Raw genomic sequence first — 22,549 nt, 5'->3', positions numbered from 1 at the left:
AGACTTAACTGCAATATGAGCTCAAAAGAAACAACAAAAGGGTATAACGGTTGGATAAAATTAGGAAACCATTTGGTGTTTACATTGAAAACTTTGTAAGGAGAGATGGAAAAAAAAGACACACGGGCACTTAATGCAGATAATATTGCATGGCCTATAGAAAGAATTATCTTTGATGTACAGTCAGCTGACGTACAGTAGAAGGAGGGATGGTTTGTCTGAAAAGTTTATATAAACCAGTGATAACACACATGCAGTATTCCCACACAGACAGTTGAGGGATGGAGATCACTGCTCTCTCTATTAGCCTGATCCTGTCTCTGTGTGAGCTGAACTCAGCTCTTGCCTTGAATGTTTCTAGTGCTAGGGTCAGCTCTGAGGCTGCATCTTTGAAATGTAAGCTCCAGAGTACCACTCGTCTACCTGCTTTCTCAGTGGATGGTGACTACGTCATTGGTGGTGCTTTCTCTATACATTACAACGTGCACACAGTGGAGAATAACTACACCTACATGCCTGAGCCACTAAGGTGCAAAGGGAGGTTAGTAAAAAGAAGAAATGTGGGATAAGAGGCTTTTAGACTGTGTGAGGATGGAAATGTTGTTAATTTTATTGACTTGCTGACAATTTGGTTCACAGATGCAGTGCTCTTACAGTAGATATGAATTGCAGTTCTACTATATATATTTGTGTAAATTCTTGCATGTGCTTATGGAGTTGACATGAGTTTCTCTGTACAGCATTATCCCCCGTGAACTGCGCTTCTCAAGCGCAATGATCTTCGCCATCGAGGAGATTAACAACAGCACGGAGCTGCTGCCGGGCATCAGACTCGGTTATCAGATCTATGACACGTGCGCCTCGGTGCCCGTGGCAGTGCATGTGGCATTCCAGCTTTCAAACGGCCTGGACCCGGTATTTTACACCGGCGACAACTGCTCACAGTCTGGTATGGTGATGGCAGTTGTTGGTGAGTGTGCATCCACGCCATCCATCGGCATGTCGCGCGTCCTCGGGCCTTTTAACATCCCTCAAGTAAATGTTCTGAATTTCTGGCAATCTGCTTGTTCAAACTTGAGCTGACTGTTTTGTCCCGTAAATAATTAAACTGTTGTTTTTCGTTAGGTAAGCCACTTTGCCACTTGTGCATGCCTGTCTGATAAGCAGCAGTACCCGAGTTTCTTCAGAACAATCCCAAGTGACCAGTTCCAGGCTGACGCACTGGCCAAGCTGGTTAAACACTTTGGCTGGACTTGGATAGGTGCTGTCCGGTCGGATTTAGATTATGGCAATAATGGCATGGCGTCTTTCCTGGCTGCAGCACGCAGAGAGGGGATCTGTGTGGAATACTCTGAAGCTTTCTATCGGACCAACCCACGTAGCAGGATCCAGAGAGTAGCTGACGTTATCCGCAGGTTTCTACATCACTGATTGTAGTTTTGTTCTCTGTGCTGACACTGACATTCTGCACACAGAACTATAACATTTGTAAACAATTGAGATTGAACATTTTGTAATCTAAGACACATTAGAAGTGCATCTTTTACACGCCTATTTCTGTCATATTTGTTACCTACATTCTTTTTCATGTCAGTGAGGCCAGATACTAAACTATAATTCTCTATGCCATCTCCCACATGTATGTTTGTGTTTATGATCTTAAGTTCATGTTTGTGCTGATATAATTTCTCTCCAGGTCGACAGCTATGGTTGTTGTGGCATTTACATCCCCTGTAGATCTGAGGATTTTGCTAGAGGAGCTTTCTCTTGAGCCATCTCCACCTCGCCAGTGGATAGGCAGTGAGGCCTGGGTAACAGACCCAGACCTGCTGAGGTTCAGCTTCTGTGCTGGAGCTATTGGATTTGGCATTGAGCAATCAGTCATCCCAGGTCTGAGAGACTTCTTGCTGGACCTCTCTCCCTCTAAAGTGGCTGCCTCTCCACTGCTCACTGAGTTCTGGGAGGATGTTTTCAACTGCAGGCTGAGAAAAAGTGAGAGAGTTGAATCTTATGTTTGAGTCCTTGTGTTTCAATCAGCAGTTAGTTTACGACCAAATCCCAGAATTAGCATGAAGTCTGTTGTTATTGAATTTACTCATGAGGAGGCATCTCTGATAATCTCACTTAAAATGATGATCGCTCAGGTCAGGTTTTGACATTCTGCTGTCTTGATGAAGGTTTAAACTTTGCTACAGTGTTTTATGTCAACACTAAAGCCACAAACACAAGCACACAATATAGAGACAGTCTCCAGGTCATTAAGCTAAATAGAGATGAAAAATTGGACTCATATCACATATCGATTACAGAATATACGCTTGTCTGGATGTAATTAAACTATTATACTGTCAGTGGTTTCAGATCTTTTGCATATTTTAAACATGTTAAGACCGGTCAAGTCAGTATGTAAATTTTACATACTTTTATAGTTTAGACATGAACAATTTTTTAATATGCACATATTGTCACTGTCTGTTATGTCCCCGAATCAGTGTTTTTTGCTTCAAGAGTGCTTTAAATTAAAAATGCATGTTTTACATCTACAAAAGTGCTTTATGGATATGACTTGCTGCGATAAGTTGTAATTTTTAGGGTTGAAAAAACTTCCCTTTCCTCTGTCTCTGTGATCTTTTAGGTGCAGTCACGAACAAGAGTCTGTGTGATGGAAGTGAAGACATACAGACGCTCCAGACTCTGTACACTGACACATCTCAGCTCCGGATCACTAACATGGTATCCAAGGCTGTTTATGCAATAGCACATGCCATTCATAATGCAGTGTGTCAGGAAACAAATTCTCCAACTCAGTGTGACAAATACACCAGGATAGAGTCAAAAGAGGTCAGTGAAAAACAGATAGGTGACCACACCAATGTTCTTTTAAAAGCCATACCATGCAAATTAATGAAATTCTTATCATTTGGTGTGCCATTCGGAACCATAGGTCTAATGAGACTGTTTCATCTCTTCCATACTTATTTCTTATAATTCTTCATCTTCCGCCACACTTTCGGTCGAAGTACTCGGTGCTGCGCAACACCAAAAATGGCCAAAAGTTGCATGAAATCACCGTAGCATACCCCCCGAAAGATGGTCAGAGACTCGACTGATGGTTTTAACAGGCTATTTATTTCTGTTCCAGCAAAATCAGCTCCGTTAACCAATGTGAGAACTAATAAACAGAGAAAACAAAACAATCACGTTTCATTTTCCACATCACCAAGCAACCTACAGGCGGGCAAAAGTTAGTATAATTTTCAGACATAAGTCATCAATTATTAATTAAATATCACCATAAGCACATAACACACACCAACCTTGCTTCCACGGGGGTTGCTAAAACATACACTTTGTTGCCGTTTCTTTTTTATTTCCTTATTTTCCTTTTACCATCTTTAACTTTTACAGTTTCTACCACTAGCTCATTCATTCTGTAGCAACAAAACAGGAAGAACGAAGAAAATAATGTCCTTCAAAATAAAACCTGACTCTACAAAACAGAACAGAAATGATGTCCAAAACAGGCAAATACGTACAGTATATATGGAATCACATGTTCTTAGAAACAACACAAATTATTAAGTTTATGCAAAATGGGTTTCCTACAATCGCTCGTTCACCTCACATTGGGGCTATGCCAATTCGCTATACTTTAAAGTAAAACATTTTATGGAAGTTTAAACAATTCACAAGACATAGGAGTTGTGCCAAATGGCCAGTTTGATTGCTTGCAGGCTTCATGAAATTGCATTTTACGTGTAGCGTCCCCGGCTAAATGATGGTCAAACTCTCAAACTGATGGTTCACATGGTTTTATTCCGTGGACCATATTCAATTACAAACACAGTATGAACACACCGTAAGAGCTATGAAGACAGAAAATAAAATACAGTTATCTTATTATTATTTCCTTTTACTTAAATGGAAATATTTATGACTGCTTTAATCACATAAACAATCATGTAAATTAACTCCCTTTTTATCTGTTTAAATCAAAAGACAATCTCCAATGGAGTGCTGTATTAGCATTAAATAAGTATTTGTAACCATTTCCTTTTAATGCAATAAACAGTTTTTAGCCTTAGCAGACTTTACATAAAACAGACAAAATACGTCCTGTTACATTAATAAAACAATCAATGAGTTAGCCTAGCTCTTTCTAACTTCAATAGAGACAGACACGGCCCCAGAACTGCTCCGCCAGATACTGAACACGACGCCACCTCTTACGAGCATACATATCCTCTATGATGAATCTGCCAGGAGGTGGTAAGGCTGCTGTGGTTTTCATGGTGAGTAGGTGATTAGGCGTTAGTGGCTCTGGACTATCAGGATCATTTAAGTTGTCAACTGTGAGTGGACAACTGTTCACAATAGCTGCTACCTCATAAAAGAATGTCCGTAGGGAGGCATCTGCTAGCCTGCCTGATGAGGGTGAAAGAGTGGAACGAAGAACATTCCTCACCGTTCGGATCTGTCTCTCCCATATGCCTCCAGCATGGCTTGCATGCGGAGCGTTCATGCTGAAGTCACATTGTTTCTCAGCCAAAAATGTAGTCAGACGATTAGCATCCACTTGCTTGAGAGCTTTATTCAGTTCGTTTTTAGCTCCAACAAAATTTGTTCCTTGGTCACATTTTATGTCACGCACTGCTCCTCTTATAGCAATGAAACAACAAAGTCCATTTATGAAGGCATCTGTTGACATGTCGTCTAACATTTCAATGTGGATAGCTCGACAGCAAAGGCAGGTGAAAAGCAGACCATATCTCTTTTGTATCTTGCGTCCTTGTTTGGTTAGAAACGGACCAAAACAGTCCATTCCACAACAGGTGAAAGGTGGTGATGGATCCACACGCTCAGATGGCAAATCTGCCATTTGCTGTTCCTCTGTGAACCTTCTGAGTTTCCATCATGTAACACATTGATGTAGATGCGTTGCCACAGCTCTGTTGATTCCTGGAATCCAGAATCCATCTGATCTGATCTCATTACTAGTCAAGCCTTTTCCCTGATGTTGGACTTTCTCGTGACAGTGAGCAATTATTGCCTTGGTGATGTGATGATTCCTTGGTATAATGATTGGATGCTTCAGTGAGGTAGGGAGTGATGCATTTTTCAGTCTTCCTCCTTCCACCTTAAGGAGTCCATCTTGATCAAGGAAAGCATCCATCCGAAACAGTTTACTCTGAGAGGGAAGTTGAGTTACCTTACTGAGCAACTTTATCTTTTCTGGATATGCTTGTCTCTGTAAGTCTCTTATGATGATGCAGCATGCATCTTCTCGTTCTTTTACAGTGCTGTGGTCTGTTGACTTATCATTCCTGACACGACGAATGAGACGAGCTACAGCTTGGATTGCCTTTGACCATGAAGAGAATTTTGACAAGCGGTCTGAAAGACTCAACTGTTCCTTTGTCTGTGTGTTTAGAGTCTGAATCCTTTTGACTTCAATTCTTTTGATCTCCAATCTGCATTTCTGTGCTGACATCTGTAGCTGGAGGTATCTCTTTCTCCCATAAGAACTGAGGTCCTGTGAACCAGCTTGATGTGAGCATTTCACTTGCGCTTGAACCCCTAGATGCGAGGTCTGCCGGGTTATCAGTGGTTGAGACATATCTCCATTGCTGAGGAGAGGAGCTGAGATGTATTTTCTGTATCCGATTTGACGCGAAGGTGTGAAAACAACGTGCTTCATTGTTGATATATCCCAAGACCACTTTCGAATCAGTCCAGAAATATTCAACAACATCTGTTAAACAAAGCTCCTCCTTCAAAGTGTTGCTCGCTGTGGCTGCCAGTTCTAGCCGAGGGATTGTCGTGACCTTGATTGGAGCAACTCGGGACTTTCCCATAACCAGAGCACAATGAACACTTACAGCTTCGTTCACCTGTCTCAAATATGAACACTGGCCATAACCACATGTGCTTGCGTCAGAGAAATGGTGAAACTCCTTTCTCACCACTTGTCCGAAACCAGGAGGCACATAGCAGCGTGGTATGGTGATTTTCTCCAAATTTGCAAGATCATTCTTCCAGCGCTCCCAAACTGGTTGCAGTTCACCAGGAAGGGGATCATCCCAGCCTGTGCCATGCCCACACATTTCCTGAAGCACCCTTTTTCCGGTGAGCAGGAAAGGGGCAACAAACCTGCCACTTTTAGGCAGACACGAAATCTGAAGGTGTCTGATTCAGTGGATTCCCAAGTCTCTCTCTAAAGTCACATCCTTGAAGACCAGGTCCAGAGCCTTCACTTCAGCAGCACACTCAGATGGAGGTATGCTCTCCAGCACAGATCTGCTATTACACATAAACTTGCGCAGTCAGTCCAACCATAGCACAGAGCTTTTGTGCTTCCTGTGCAAGTTGAATAGCGCCATCCACTTTTTCTACGCTAGTGACACCGTCGTCATCATAAAAGTCTTTCATGATGAACTGTGAGCCAAGGGGAAATTGACTCTCATTGTCTTAGTGAGCTGTTTCAGTCCGTAGTTAGTGCATCCTGGCGTTGATGCAGCACCAAAGAAATGCACTTTCATTTGAAATTCCTGTGGCTCTGCATTAAAGATACCGTCTTTCCACCAGAGGAAACGTAGATAGTCTCTGTCAGCTTCATACACGTAGAACTGATGAAACATCTTTTCTATGTCGCACATCAATGCAACATGGTGCTGTCTGAATCTGAGAAGCACGCCATTCAGCTTATTCAGCAGGTCTGGGTCTGACAGAAGATGGTCATTCAGGCTTGTTCCCCTGTACTTGGCAGAGCAATCAAAAACCACACGGAGTTTGTCAGGTTTTTTGGAGTGGTAGACTCCGTGGTGGGGAATATACCATTTCTCTCCTTCCTTCCCATGATCGTGAACTTCCTCTGCCTCACCCTTTCTGATGATTTCCTCAATAAACTTCACGTAGTGTTCCCTGTACTTGTCATCCTTCACCAGCCTTCTTTTAAGGTGACTGAGCCGTACAATGGCTAGTTGCTTATTGTCAGGGAGATAGGGTCTCTCTTTAAAGGGGAGTGGCATCTCATAATGTCCATGAATGTTTCTCCTGATTCCTTCCTTTAACACGTCCAGGAAGCAGATGTCATCTTGAGACACTGTCTTTCCGTCCTTGTTAGCATCTTTAAAGTCGGACTCGAGAACCCTTATTGCCTCTGCTGGAGTCACTGGAGGAAGCTCTGTGACAGAAACTCTGTGGCACATACTGGTGATGCTTGGTGATGCTCGATGAACGGCCTACAATACTCCACCCCAGGTCCGTTTGAACTGCATATCGTTCACTATCTCCTCCAAGGATTACCTTCCGTGGTGCCAGTGCCCTTGAGCAATTGTAGCCGATCAGCAGACCGACTTCACACTCCAGCTGTGGTGGGATTTCATCTGCTATTTTGATGAGATGATTCCAGTGCCGTGCCGTGTCACAGGTAGGAATGTGTGTTCGATTCACTGGTATACAGTCCTTGCTGTAAGCAGGAGGGAGATCTGTAGCCTCTCACTCTCAGATCTGACACTCTTTGACTTTGCATTAATGCATCCTTTCCTGTCATTGTTGTTAACTTCAGCTTTACAGGATGTGTCTTAGCTTGTAAACTGTTGCTAACTTCTTGGTCAATGAAGACTGTATCACTTTGGGTATCAAGCAGCGCATAGACAAGTCTTTCCATACCTGGATTGCTAACGGAGGAAACCCATACTGGCACAATCATTGAAGTGTTGGTGGATGGCTCCTTAGTTGTCACACTAAGAGACAATGTGGTTGCTGTTTCCTCTGTGGTGCCTTGATTTGAGACTGACGTGGGTTTGGCTTTAGTGTAGTTGTCATCATGAATAAGTGTAGGATGTCTTCTTTTACAGTTATCACATGAATGCCTATTGCGGCAGTCTTTTGCATTATGGCCTGTCCTCAGGCAGCCATAGCAGAGTTTCTTTTCTTTCACATATTTCCGTCGTTCCTCCAGAGCCTTTCTTTTGAACTCAGGACAGTGATGATGCCTACTGTCTTGATAAAACATACATGGTTGCTTTAAACCTGTTCTTAACTGTGAGTTTAACTTGAGTTTCAGTCTCTGTAACTGCTTGTGTATGATAAACACTGGATTTACACTTCCTTTCTTTCAGATGACGTGATGAGTTAGTTTCTGATGAGTGAAGAGCGTGGAATGAAGCAATAGGATTACTTGCAATCTCTGCTTCTGTTACGACGAAGAAGACGAACTTGTAGAAGGTGGGAAATTCCTGATCATCTCTCATGACTTGAGTGACTTTACGGTTACACTGTGAAGCTGTCCAGTCAGGTAACTTCTGAACCAGTTTGTGGTTCTCTTCACAATCGTTCAAAATGTTCAGACCTTTAACATAAGGCATTGCTTCCAGACATGAGTGTAAGAAATCAGCAAATGCTCTGAGTCCCTCAGCATCTCTTGGGTGAATCTTTGGCCAGTTTGCTAGTTTTTCCCTGAATGCTCTTTGTATAACAAACAGCTGACCATACCTTTGATTGAGACGGTTCCATGCATCATTATAGGCTTCATCGTCATTTCTATAAAATATGCCATCAAGTGTCTTTCGAGCTGGACCTGCTACATATTTTTTCAAATAGTGCAATTTGTCAGCTGAAGCAATGTTCTTTTTATCTATGAGTGATGTGAAGGAAGCCTTCCATTCAATAAACTGGATTAGATCACCAGTGAATAAAGATGGTTCTGGCATTGGGAGCCTGTTCAGAGCTATGCTATCTTGGACTGCTTGAGCCGGTAATTCACATCTGTCCTTGCAGGTGATGCTGTCGTTGTGATATCAGTGGACTGCTGGATGAGAGCTGAAGACTTTACAAACACAGTATGAACACACCGTAAGAGCTATGAAGACAGAAAATATTTATGACTGCTTTAATCACATAAACAATCATGTAAATTAACTCCCTTTTTATCTGTTTGAATCAAAAGACAATCTCCAACGGAGTGCTGTATTAGCATTAAATAAGTATTTGTAACCATTTCCTTTTAACGCAATAAACAGTTTTTAGCCTTAGCAGACTTTACATAAAACAGACAAAATACGTCCTGTAACATTAATAAAGCAATCAACGAGTTAGCCTAGCTCTTTCTAACTTCAATACAAACAGACACGGCAGCTCGGCCGATGCTAATAGTATCTACCGCTAACAACAACACGTTTCATACATACAACTATCAACGGCAACCAAACTCGAGCCGGACATAATATATCATTAAAGTAACTAAAACAAACCTTGTGCCCCTTATTAGCCAGATGCTAGTGCGTTTCATTTAACTTTGGCACATTTAGCATTGAAGACATGCATCTTAGTCTTGCAGACACACTTTTCCCACTGTCGGTAAAATCTGAAGCACCGGATGTTTATTAGGTCGCGTCAAGACGCTTTCAAAATAAAAGCACAGAATATAACGTCTGCTTAATATATATGAGATAATAACCTGACCTTAACTAATGTTCAGAAACTAAAAAAACAAACATAAAAAGCAACAAATGAAGTGATGTTGTAATCATATTAAAGGTCATTTACATTGCGTTTGATGCTTTTTTCAGAGCAATTTAGAGTTTATAATGGGTGTGTATTCGGTGGAATGTTCAGAGCTAGAGTTGATGACATCACAGTTAGAGTGGGGAGAGGATGGGACATGTTTTTTGGCATTTTTCTCTGAAAATCCTGTGCTTGTTCCCACAACTTTCACTTTTCATGAATCATTTTATTTAATTTATTATTTTATTTATTTTATTAGAGAATTTTGTCCTTTTGACAGAAGTCCTACTCTGAATCAATCAGACTTACAGATTTGGCTCACTGAGCCTGAAAGTGACAGCAATTCCAACCAAATGTTCCATAGAGACTAATGTTAACTGAAACCAGAAATTTCTTGAAGAAAAAAAGATAGACATTTCTTTTTGATGATAATAATATTTCGTTATTAGGACTCACAACTTTAGAAAAAACAAGAGTAATTTGAGAGGTGTGATCGCCATTAAATTATGTTTCTCAACTGTTTTGAGTGCCCCTCCCCTCTCCACTTTCTAATGCTGCCCTAAACTCCATAGCAACCAGAAAAGTCAGGATGAGCCAGGCCTTCAGAATTAAAGCCCACAATGGTATCTGTATAAAAACATGAATCTTTGGATTGACCTAGTTTTTGTTTTTTTTTCAAAATAATTACGAAATAGCTTAGGAAGTGGCTGCATTGTACAATTCCAGCACATTGTCAACATTGCGGCTAAAATTTTCTCGTTTTAAGTATTGTTTATTTTCTATGAGTTTAATTTATCCTCACAGGTTCTCATGCAGTTGAAAAAAGTCAATTTTTCACAAAATGGTTATGATGTGTCATTTGATGCCAACGGGGATCCTGTGGCCAAATATGAGCTGGTGAACTGGCAAAAAAATGAGAGTGGCAACATTGAGTTGGTGACAGTCGGACACTACGATGCATCACTGCCGTTGGGCAGAGAGTTCCGTATCAACAGGAACCTCACCTGGGTGGAAGGCAGCACACAAGTAAGCAATCCAAAAGCTCTAGTTTATCACATTTAAGTTTACAATTTGACAGTCTTACATGGTGTGAAGTTTTGGTCCCTGTTCCTCCTGCCTATACTCACTGTCAAAAGATGAATTCCAAAGTTACAGCAATTTTGAATAAAACCACGCCTTCATCCTATCTGAAATTGTTCTCTTGATGAGTTGCAGTACAGGGATAATGATAGAAAAAACTATAATTTTTGACTGGATTGTTGGAGATTTTAGCAAAATCGGGCTGGTTTAACTTAAAGATTGCACACCCATGATCAGCTGCTTTTGAAGAAACATGATGAGTGGGTAAGAGGTTACACTGAACTTCATTTTTGAGAATCCACCTCACCTGAAAGAAAACTACTAATCAGAGCCGAATGGACTTGAACGCAGCTGTCAATGATGTCAATGGCTGCTCGTGAACTGTGGTCAAACTGGAAAGCACTTATCCAAGATTCTGTTTGTTGACTTTGTTGGGGAGGGGAGAGCTGCAAGAGAAGCTTTCACTCTACCTCAAATTCTGCCATTTTTACCAACTTTAGCTTTTAAACATCAGAGCTTTGTAGCACATTTGAATATGTGATATTTTGTTTTTATCTTTGTGCCAGGTACCTGTGTCAGTGTGCTCTGACAGCTGTCCTCCAGGAACTCGTAAAGTGCTGCAGAAAGGAAAACCCATCTGCTGTTATGATTGTTTATCATGTCCTGAGGGAGAGATTAGCAATGCTACAGGTATTTCTATTTTCTCCAAATGCATGTTGACTGTACAACATATACAGTAGTTTACAATATGTCTCCTAAAAGGCCTCTTTGCTTAATTTTTTCAGATTCCCCTGATTGCTTCCCATGCCTCAAGGAGTTCTGGCCTAATGCAGAGAGGGACACGTGTCTCCCCAAGCCTGTAGAGTTTCTTTCCTTCAACGAGGTCCTAGGAATCATCCTGGCTGCATTCTCAGTTGGTGGTGCCTGTCTTGCCATTATAACAGCGGCTGTGTTCTATCGTCACAGGACATCCCCGATTGTCAGGGCCAACAACTCTGAGCTGAGCTTCCTGCTGCTCTACTCTCTGACTCTGTGTTTCTTATGTTCATTAACTTTCATTGGAGCGCCCTCTGAGTGGTCCTGCATGCTGCGCCACACAGCATTTGGGATCACCTTTGTCCTCTGTATGTCTTGTGTTCTTGGAAAAACAATAGTGGTGTTAATGGCCTTCAGAGCTACACTCCCAGGAAGCAATGTGATGAAATGGTTTGGTCCTCCACAGCAAAGAATGACTGTAGTGTCTTTAACATTCATTCAAGTTATAATATGTACTATTTGGTTGGTTCTTAGTCCTCCATTTCCAATGAAAAACCTCACAACATACAAGGAGAGGATCATCCTGGAGTGTGCATTAGGCTCAGCTGTTGGGTTCTGGGCTGTGCTCGGGTACATCGGCCTGCTGGCTGTCTTTTGCTTTGTGTTAGCTGTCCTGGCTCGGAAACTACCTGATAATTTTAATGAAGCCAAGCTGATCACCTTCAGCATGCTGATATTCTGTGCAGTGTGGATCACCTTTATCCCTGCATATGTCAGCTCTCCTGGGAAATTCACTGTGGCTGTGGAGATATTTGCCATTCTGGCCTCCAGTTTTGGACTAATATTGTGTATATTTGCTCCAAAGTGTTTCATCATATTATTTAAGCCAGAGAAGAACACCAAGAAGCATTTAATGAACAAAAATCAATCCTGAGAAATGAGGTTGGGAAAAGGTTAAAAGAGACTTTGCAAGCTTTGAGATCACTTTCCAAACAGTTTTGATAGTAAATGACTGAAGCGATACATTCTTCCAGTGCCTGTTACATTTACAGATAAGCTGAATTGCCATACTGGAGAATGTGATCCTCTTGTTATTGCTGTCTCTGTGAGTAGGAGAACTCAGCTTACTCAGTAAATTGGACACTGAAGATTGTTCTGCTTTAGTGAACTACATTTACCATCAACACTGATTGGACAGCAACATAAAATGTGACAAACTTTCCCATAGCATACAGTATAATGCTTAAAATGTGCACACTGAACAGTCTTCACTTTTAAATATTGACTAAATATTTATCATCAAACGTTTAACATAATATTTTCCACTTTGTGAAAGTTATTTAATATGTTATGAACTTATTTAATCACTTAAATGATTTGATGATGAGCTAAATGAGTAAATAAATACATTTAAATACAGAAAAAGGTTTGCTTCTGTGTTATGTCTTGACGCTGTCGTAAAATTGTTGCTTTTTCAAAAATATTTTTGTTTTCACATTATGTAAGAAGGGATTGAACCACACAAACAAGATATTAAAGCTGCATTTGTTAGACTTAACTGCAATATGAGCTCAAAAGAAACAAAAAAGGGTATAACGGTTGGATAAAATTAGGAAACCATTTGGTGTTTACATTGAAAACTCTGTAAGGAGAGAAGAAAAGAAAAGACACATGGGCACTTAATGCAGATAATATTGCATGGCCTATAGAAAGAATTCTCTTTGATGTACAGTCAGCTGACGTACAGTAGAAGGAGGGATGGTTTGTCTGAAAAGTTTATATAAACCAGTGATAACACACATGCAGTATTCCCACACAGACAGTTGAGGGATGGAGATCACTGCTCTCTCTATTAGTCTGATCCTGTCTCTGTGTGAGCTGAACTCAGCTCTTGCCTTGAATGTTTCTGGTGCTAGGGTCAGCTCTGAGGCGGCATCTTTGAAATGTAAGCTCCAGAGTGCCACTCGTCTACCTGCTTTCTCAGTGGACGGTGACTACGTCATTGGTGGTGCTTTCTCTATACATTACAAGGTGCACACAGTGGAGAATAACTACACCTACATGCCTGAGCCACTAAGGTGCAAAGGGAGGTTAGTAAAATGAAGAAATGTGGGATAAGAGGCTTTTAGACTGTGTGAGGATGGAAATGTTATTAATTTTATTGACTTGCTGACAATTTGGTTCACAGATGCAGTGCTCTTACAGTAGATATGAATTGCAGTTCTACTATATATATTTGTGTAAATTCTTGCATGTGTTTATGGAGTTGACATGTGTTTCTGTTTGCAGCATTATCCCCCGTACACTGCGCTTCTCAAGTGCAATGATCTTCGCCATCGAGGAGATTAACAACAGCACGGAGCTGCTGCCGGGCATCAGACTCGGTTATCAGATCTACGACACGTGCGCCTCGGTGCCTGTGGCGGTGCATGTGGCATTCCAGCTTTCAAACGGCCTGGACCCGGTGTTTTACACCGGCGACAACTGCTCACAGTCTGGTATGGTGACGGCAGTTGTTGGCGAGGGTTCGTCCATGCATTCCATCAGCATGTCGCGTGTCCTCGGGCCTTTTAGCATCCCTCAAGTAAATGTTCTGAATTTCTGGTAATTTGCTTGTTCAATGTAAACTTGAGCTGATTGTTTTGTCCAGTTCAATAATTGCACTGTTGTTTATCTTAAGGTCAGCCACTTTGCCACTTGTGCATGCCTGTCTGATAAGCAGCAGTACCCGAGTTTCTTCAGAACAATCCCAAGTGACCAGTTCCAGGCTGACGCGCTGGCCAAGCTGGTCAAACACTTTGGCTGGACTTGGATAGGTGCTGTCCGGTCGGATTCAGATTATGGCAATAATGGCATGGCGTCTTTCCTGGCCGCAGCACGCAGAGCAGGGATCTGTGTGGAATACTCTGAAGCTTTCTATCGGACCAACCCACGTAGCAGGATCCAGAGAGTAGCTGACGTTATCCGCAGGTTTCTACATCACTGATTGTAGTTTTGTTCCCTGTGCTGACACTGACTTTCTGCACACAGAACCATAAAATGTGTACACATTTGAGATTGAATATTTTATTATCTAAGACACATTAGAAGTGCATGTTTTACACACGTCTATTTCTCTCATATTTGTTACTTACATTCTTCTTCATGTCAGTGAGGCCAAATACTGAACTATAATTTTTGATGCTATCTGCCACATGTATGTTTTTGTTTATGAACTCAATTTGATGTTTGTGCTGATATAATTTAATGAAGTATAATGTCTCTCCAGGTCGACATCTATGGTTGTTGTGGCATTTACATCGAATGCAGACATGAAGATTTTGCTAGAAGTGCTTTCTCTTGAGCCTTTTCCACCTCTCCAGTGGATAGGCAGTGAGGCCTGGGTAACAGACCCAGACATGCTGAGGTTCAGCTTCTGTGCTGGAGCTATTGGATTTGGCATTGAGCAATCAGTCATCCCAGGTCTGAGAGACTTCTTGCTGGACCTCTCTCCCTCTAAAGTGGCTGCCTCTCCACTGCTCACTGAGTTCTGGGAGGATGCATTCAACTGCAGGCTGAGAAAAAGTGAGAGAGTTGAATCTTATGTTTGGGTCCTTGTGTTTCAGTTTTGTTGTTTTTCTCAGACCAGCTGAGTGAAGCAGCTGTTAGTTTAAGACCAAATCCCAGAATTAGCATGAAATCTGTTGTCATTGAATTTACTCATGAGGAGGCATCTCTGATAACCTAACTTAAAACGATGATCGCTCAGGTCAGGTTTTGGCATTGTGCTGTCTTGATGAAGGTTTAAACTCTGCTACAGTGTTTTATGTCAACACTAAAGCCACAAACAGAAGCACACCATATAGAAACAGTCTCCAGGTAATTAAACTAAATAGAGATGAAAAAATGGACTCATATCACATATCCATTACAGAATATACGCGTGTCTGAATGTAATTAACCTATTATACCGTCAGTGGTTTCAGATCTTTCGCATATTTTAAACATGTTAAGACCGGTCAAGTCAGTATGTAAATTTTACATACTGTTATAGTTTAGACATGAACAGTTTTTTAACATGCACATATTCTCACTGCCTGTGATGTCTCTGAATCAGTCTTTTTTGCTTCAAGAGTGCTTTAGATTAAAAATGCATATTTTACATCTACAAAAGTGCTTTATGGATATGACTTGCTGCGATAAGTTGTAATTTTTAGGGTTGAAAAAACGTCCCTTTCCTTTGTCTCTGATTTTTTAGGTGCAGTCCCAAACAAGAGTCTGTGTGATGGAAGTGAAGACATACAGACGCTCCAGACTCTGTACACTGACACATCTCAGCTCCGGATCACTAACATGGTATACAAGGCAGTTTATGCAATAGCACATGCCATTCATAAAGCAGTGTGTCAGGAAACAAATTCTACAACTCAGTGTGACAAATACACCAGGATAGAGTCTAAAGAGGTCAGTAAAAAACAAATAGGTGACCACACCAATGTTCTTTTAAAAGCTATACCATACAAATTAATGAAATTCTTATTATTTGGTGTGCCATTCGGAACCATAGATCTAATGAAACCGATTAATCTCCTCCTTACTTATTTCTTATAATTCTTCATCTTCCGCCACACTTTCGGTCGAAGTACTTGGTGCTGCGCAACACCAAAAACTGCCAAAAGTTGCATGAAATCATAGGTCATAATCAGAAATGGTGTGCTATATTTTTTGTCAGAGATTAGCCTCCGTGTTTTCGTAACAATCGCAAAGAAATAATGAAAGCACTGTAGTATACCCTCCGAAAGATGGTCAGAGACTCGACTGATGGATTTAATAGGCTTTTTATTGCTGTTCCAGCAAAATCAGCTCCGTAAACCAACGTGAGAACTAAAAACAGAGAAAACAAAACAATCACATTTCATTTTCCACATTACCAAGCAACCAACAGGCAGCAAAAGTTCATATAATTTTCCGACACAAGTCATCAATTATTAATTAAATATCACCATAAGCACATAACACACACCAACCTTGCCTCCACGGGGGTTGCTATAACATGCACTTTGTTGCTGTTTCTTTTTTATTTCCTTATTTTCCTTTTACCATCTTAAACTTTTACAGTTTCTACCACTAGCTCATTCATTCAGTAGCAACAAAACACAGGATGAAAGAAAAAAATAATTCCCTTCAAAATAAAATCTGACTCTACGAAACGGAAATTATGTCCAAAACAGGCAAATACGTACAGTATATATGGAATCACATGTTCTTAGAAACAACACAAATTATTAAGTTTATGCAAAATGGGTTTGCTACAATCGCTGTAACACCTCACATTAGGGCTGTGCCAATTCGCTATACTTTAACGTAGAACATTTTATGGAAGTTTAAACGATTCACAAGACATAAGAGTTGTGCCAAATGGCCAGTTTGATTGCTTGTACGCTTCATGAAATTGCATTTTACGTTTGATGCTTTTTTCAGAGCGTTTTAGAGTTTATAGTGGGTGTGTATTGGGTGGAATGTTCAGAGCTAGAGTTGATGACATCACAGCTGGAGTGGAAAGAGGATGGGACATATTTTTGGCATTTTTCTCTGAAAATCCGGTGCTTGTTCCCACAACTTTCACTTTTCATAAATCATTTTTGAGAATTTTGTCCTTTTGACAGAAGTCCTACTCTGAATCAATCAGACTTACAGATTTGACTCACTGAGCCTGAAAGTGACAGCAATTCCAACCAAATGTTCCATAGAGACTAATGTTAACTGAAACCAGAAATTTCTTGAAGAAAAAAAGATAGACATTTCTTTTTGATGATAATATTTTGTTATTAGGACTCACAACTTTAGAAAAAACAAGAGTAATTTGAGAGGTGTGATCTCCATTAAATTACGTTTCTCAACTGTTTTGAGGGCCCCTCCCCTCTCCACTTTCTAATGCTGCCCTAAACACCATAGCAACCAGAAAAGTCAGGATGAGCCAGGCCTTCAGAATTAAAGCACAATGGTATTTGCATGTTAACATGAATCTTGGGAGGAACCTAGTTTTTTTTTTTTTTTTCAGAACAATTACGTACTTTTTACCACTTTTAATTAATAGGAAGTTAAGGACGTGGCTGTATTGTGAAAGCACACTGTCAACATTTTGGATCAAATTTTCTCATTTTAATTATTATTATTTTCTATTACTTTATTTAAACCTCACAGGTTCTTATGCAGTTAAAGAAAGTACATTTTTCGCAAAATGGTTATGATGTGTCATTTGACGCCAACGGGGATCCTATGGCCACATATGAGCTGGTGAACTGGCAAAAAACTGAGAGTGGCAACATCGAGTTGGTGACAGTCGGACACTACGATGCATCACTGCCGGTGGGCAGAGAGTTCCGTATCAACAGGAACCTCACCTGGGTGGAGGGCAGCACACAAGTAAGGAATCCAAAAGCTCTAGTTTAAAATATTTTGGTTTACAATTTGACAGTCTTACTGGGGATTTCCACCAGACGCGTTACAGCAGCAGCACGTCTCCACAGCGTTTTTGCTGCGTCTGTCTATTCACACCGGGCACGTTACAGCAGCAGCACGTCAGCTTAGCGAGCTGGCCGTATACACGCGAGATAACGAGATCACGCGATAATCCTGACCATACGGGAGACCGCAAGATCCCGTGATAAACTTTAAACTCTATTTATACAGTCTATGGATAAACTGTGTGTATAAAGTCAACAACAACAACAAAAACCAACTTACTTTGCTTCTCTGAGGTGAAAGATATGTTGATCTGACCATCTATCCTTATGAAAACAATATGTTATGTCATAAATGATTGTATGATGTTCCACTTCAACAATCAGTCTCTTGTAAGATAATGTTGACGTGAAGTAGTTTTAGGCTGCATGAACTGCGTATTGTGTTTTATTTTGAAAGGGGCGGAAGTGTTTTACGCTGATTCTGAGTCGGACTTCCTGTCTAGTGCGATCTGCTCTGTTGAGATTCACGCGATTTGGCAGCGTCTCGCGGAGAAATAGAAGTCCTACCTAATGCTCGCATAGAGACGCTGACGCGACGCTGCAGTAACGTTACGCTACGCGCCCGGTGGAAATGCTCTCATTGATTAGAGTGTTACCTATTTGCAAAGTCATACGCAACGCTGACGTTACGCTGCAGTAACGCGCCCGGTGGAAATCAGGCTTTACAAGGTATGAAGTGTTTTGGTCTCTGTACCTCCTGCCTATACTCGCTGTCAAAAGATAAATTCCAAAGTTACAGCATTTTTGCATAAAACCACGGCTTCATCCTATCTGAAATTGTTCTCTTGCTGAGTTGCAGTACAGGGATAGTGATAGAAAAATATAATTTTTGACTTGATTGTTGGAGATTTTGGCAAAATCGTGTTGGTTTGGGGCGTTCCTGGTGGCACACCTGGTAGAGCCCATACCACAGAGGCCCAGTCCTTGTCAGCGGGCAGCCCGGGTTCGAATCCGGCTCGGAGCCCTTTCCCGCATGTCTTCCCCTCTGTCTCCCCCTTTCACTCTCAATATCTCTCCTGTCAATAAAAGCTACAAAAAATCGGGTTGGTTTAACTTAAAGATTGCACACTCATGGTCAGCTGCTTTTAAAGAAACATGAGTGGGTTAGAGATTACACTGAGCTTCATTTTTGAGAATCCACCTCACCTGAAAGAAAAAAACTAATCAGAGCCGAATGGAATTGAACGCAGCTGTCAATGATGTCAATGGCTGCTGGTGAACTGCGGTCAAACTGGGAAGCACTTATCCAAGATTCTGTTTGTTGACTGTGTTGGGGAGGGGAGAGCTGCTTCTCCAAGATTCGCCACCTTATCGTGTTGGAGGGGTTTGTGTGCTCCAGTGATCCTGGGAGCTGTGTTTCTCCCAATGCAAAGTGGTCCCAGGGGAGGGGCCAGACTAAGAGCGATTCAAAAGACTCCTATGAAGCGGATCTTAGTATATCAGTGTACCTCGCCCGGCACGGGTAAACCGGGCCCCCCTCCTGGAGCCAGACCCGGGAGGGGAGCACGAAGGCGAGCGTCTGGTGGCCGGGCTTTTGTCCATGGGGCCCCGCTGGGCTGAGCCTGAAAAAGCCACATGGATCCGACCGACCTGTGGGCCCACCCCCGCAGAGTAGGGCATAGGAACATCACCTCGCTGGCAGGGAAGGAGCCCGAGCTTGTGCGGGAGGTGGAGCGTCTCTGGAACCAAACTCCTGGAGAGAGGCTGGACTCTCTCCTTTTCCGGAGTTGCCCAGGGTGAGAGGCGCCGGACGGGTGTGGGGATACTCACAAGCCCCCGGCTGAGCGCCGCTGTGTTGGAGTTCTCCCCGAGGAACGAGAGGGTTGCCTGCTTGTGCCCGCAAGTCGCGAGGAGGAGGTCTCTGACTGTTGTCTGTGCTTATGCACGAAACAGCAGCTCGGAGTACCCGGCCTTCTTGGAGTCTCTGGGTGGTGTCCTGGAAGGGGAACGGCCTGCCCGATCTGAACCCGAGTGGTGTTTTGTAATTGGACTTCTGTGCTAGTCACAGATTGTCCATAACAAACACCATGTTTGAACATCGAGTTGCTCATAAGTGTACCTGGTGACAGAGCACTCTAGGCCAAAGATCGATGATTGATTTTATTATCGTATCACAAGATCTGCGGCTGCATGTTCTGGACACTCGGGTAAAGAGAGGAGCAGAGCTGTCAACTGATCACCAGCTGGTGGTGACTTGGATCAGGTAGCGGTGGATCAGCCAGAAGGGCGGCAGCTGCGGCAGTCGCTCTAGCAAAAACTCGGGTATGGGAGGAATTCGGGGAGGCCATGGAGGGGGGGATTCTGGGGATGTCCTCAGACGGTGGAAAGAGCACTTTGAGGAACTCGTTAATCCAGCCAACACGTCCTCTGTGGAAGAGGCAGAGTCTGACTCAGGGGAAGACTCATCAGTATCCCTGGCAGAAGTCGCCGAGATTGTCAAAAAGCTGCCCGGTGGCAAGGCGCCAGGGTTAGATGAGATTCGCCCTGAGGTGCTGAAGGCTCTGGACACTGTTGGGCTGTCATGGTTGACATGCCTCTTTCGTGTCACATGGAGGTCTGGGACAGTGCCAGTGGAGTGGCAGACCAGGGTGGTGGTTCCCATTTTTAAAAAAGGGGGACCAGAGGGTGTGTTCCAATTACCATGGAATCACACTGCTCAGCCTTGGAGAAGGCTTACGACCGTGTACCTTGGGGAGTTTTATGGGGGGTACTGCAGGAATATGTGGTTCCCGGGCTCGTTGCTACGAGCTATCAGGTCCCTATATAACCAAAGTGAGAGCTGTGTCCGCATACTCGGCACAACGTCAAACACGTTCCCAGTGGGTGTTGGCTTCCGCCAGGGTTGCCCCTTGTCTCCGATTCTGTTCGTGGTCTTCATGGACAGGATGTCAAGGCACAGCCAGGGGGAGGAAGGGGTCCGGTTTGGTGACCTAAGAATTGCATCTCTGCTTTTTGCAGATGATGGGGTTCTTTTGGCCTCATCAAGCCGGACCTCCAGCACCCATTGGGGCAGTTTGCAGCCGAGTGCTAAGCGGTTGGGATGAGAGCCAGCACCTCCAAGTCTGAGGCCATGGTTCTCTGCTGGAAAAAGGTGGACTGCCCCCTCTGGGTAGGGAGAGAGATACTGCCTCAAGCGAGGGAGTTCAAGTATATCGGGGTCTTGTTCATGAGTGAGGGTAGAGCGGAGCATGACATGGAGGCCCCGGGGAAGACCCAGAACACGGTGGAGGGATTATATCTCTCGCCTGGCCTGGTAACACCTCGGGGTCCCCCAGGAGGAGCTGGACGTTGTGACAGGGGAAAGGGGCGCCTGAAATGCCCTACTTAGCTAACTGCCCCCGCGACCCGGCCCTGGATAAGCGGAAGAAAATGGATGGATGGATGGATGGATGGATGGGGGGAGCTGCAAGAGAAGCTTTCACTCTACCTCGAATTCTGCCATTTTTACCAGCTTTAGCTTTTTAACCTCAGAGCTTTGTAGCACATTTGAATATGTGATATTTTGTTTTTATCTTTGTGTCAGGTACCTGTGTCAGTGTGCTCTGACAGCTGTCTTCCAGGAACTCGTAAAGTGCTGCAGAAAGGAAAACCCATCTGCTGTTATGATTGTTTACCATGTCCTGAGGGAGAGATTAGCAATGCTACAGGTATTTCTATTTTTTTTCACAATGCATGTTGACTGTACAACATATACAGTAGTTTACAGTATGTGTCCTAAAAGGCCTCTTTGCTTAATTTTTTCAGATTCCCCTGATTGTTTCCCATGCCCCAAGGAGTTCTGGCCTAATGCAGAGAGGGACACGTGTCTCCCCAAGCCTGTAGAGTTTCTTTCCTTCAACGAGGTCCTAGGAATCATCCTGGCTGCATTCTCAGTTGGTGGTGCCTGTCTTGCCATTATAACAGCGGCTGTGTTCTATCGTCACAGGACATCCCCGATTGTCAGGGCCAACAACTCTGAGCTGAGCTTCCTGCTGCTCTACTCTCTGACTCTGTGTTTCTTATGTTCATTAACTTTCATTGGAGCGCCCTCTGAGTGGTCCTGCATGCTGCGCCACACAGCATTTGGGATCACCTTTGTCCTGTGTATGTCTTGTGTTCTTGGAAAAACAATAGTGGTGTTAATGGCCTTCAGAGCTACACTCCCAGGAAGCAATGTGATGAAATGGTTTGGTCCTCCACAGCAAAGAATGACTGTAGTGTCTTTAACATTCATTCAAGTTATAATATGTACTATTTGGTTGGTTCTTAGTCCTCCATTTCCAATGAAAAACCTCACAACATACAAGGAGAGGATCATCCTGGAGTGTGCATTAGGCTCAGCTGTTGGGTTCTGGGCTGTGCTCGGGTACATCGGCCTGCTGGCTGTCTTTTGCTTTGTGTTAGCTGTCCTGGCTCGGAAACTACCTGATAATTTTAATGAAGCCAAGCTGATCACCTTCAGCATGCTGATATTCTGTGCAGTGTGGATCACCTTTATCCCTGCATATGTCAGCTCTCCTGGGAAATTCACTGTGGCTGTGGAGATATTTGCCATTCTGGCCTCCAGTTTTGGACTAATATTGTGTATATTTGCTCCAAAGTGTTTCATCATATTATTTAAGCCAGAAAAGAACACCAAGAAGCATTTAATGAACAAAAATCAATCCTGAGAAATGAGGTTGGCAAAAGGTTAAAAGAGACTTTGCAAGCCTTGAGGTCAC

The 22,549-nt window shown here is 42.7% G+C and overlaps 2 protein-coding genes across 2 annotated transcripts; both read left to right on the top strand.

Moving 5' to 3' along the window:
* Positions 1-281: 281 nt before the first annotated feature.
* Positions 282-12,277, top strand: LOC131969911 (extracellular calcium-sensing receptor-like). The gene is made up of 8 exons (XM_059331138.1): positions 282-541; positions 741-1,035; positions 1,126-1,415; positions 1,697-1,992; positions 2,642-2,841; positions 10,312-10,533; positions 11,154-11,277; positions 11,373-12,277. The coding sequence occupies exons 1-8, from the start codon at positions 282-284 to the stop codon at positions 12,275-12,277; spliced, it is 2,592 nt and encodes an 863-aa protein (XP_059187121.1).
* An 896-nt stretch (positions 12,278-13,173) lies between these two features.
* On the top strand, positions 13,174-22,498 carry LOC131969910 (extracellular calcium-sensing receptor-like). The gene is made up of 8 exons (XM_059331137.1): positions 13,174-13,433; positions 13,633-13,927; positions 14,024-14,313; positions 14,612-14,907; positions 15,581-15,786; positions 17,527-17,748; positions 21,373-21,496; positions 21,594-22,498. The coding sequence occupies exons 1-8, from the start codon at positions 13,174-13,176 to the stop codon at positions 22,496-22,498; spliced, it is 2,598 nt and encodes an 865-aa protein (XP_059187120.1).
* Positions 22,499-22,549: the final 51 nt, after the last annotated feature.

Source organism: Centropristis striata, chromosome 4 (genome assembly GCF_030273125.1).
Source record: "Centropristis striata isolate RG_2023a ecotype Rhode Island chromosome 4, C.striata_1.0, whole genome shotgun sequence".
Taxonomy (NCBI): domain Eukaryota; kingdom Metazoa; phylum Chordata; class Actinopteri; order Perciformes; family Serranidae; genus Centropristis; species Centropristis striata.
The sequence above is the reverse complement of the archived record's forward strand: the minus strand, read 5'-3'. Positions and strand labels throughout refer to the sequence as shown.

Bases quoted from the DNA above. Each gene is read 5' to 3' on its own strand.
- LOC131969911 (XM_059331138.1), top strand. From the start codon at position 282: ATGGAGATCACTGCTCTCTCTATTAGCCTGATCCTGTCTCTGTGTGAG. The intron at 1,416-1,696 runs GTTTCTACATCA...ATTTCTCTCCAG, and splicing joins GTAGCTGACGTTATCCGCAG to GTCGACAGCTATGGTTGTTG. The intron at 1,993-2,641 runs GTGAGAGAGTTG...TTTTAGGTGCAG, and splicing joins CAACTGCAGGCTGAGAAAAA to TCACGAACAAGAGTCTGTGT.
- LOC131969910 (XM_059331137.1), top strand. From the start codon at position 13,174: ATGGAGATCACTGCTCTCTCTATTAGTCTGATCCTGTCTCTGTGTGAG. The intron at 13,928-14,023 runs GTAAATGTTCTG...GTTTATCTTAAG, and splicing joins GGCCTTTTAGCATCCCTCAA to GTCAGCCACTTTGCCACTTG. The intron at 15,787-17,526 runs GTCAGTAAAAAA...TAAACCTCACAG, and splicing joins CCAGGATAGAGTCTAAAGAG to GTTCTTATGCAGTTAAAGAA.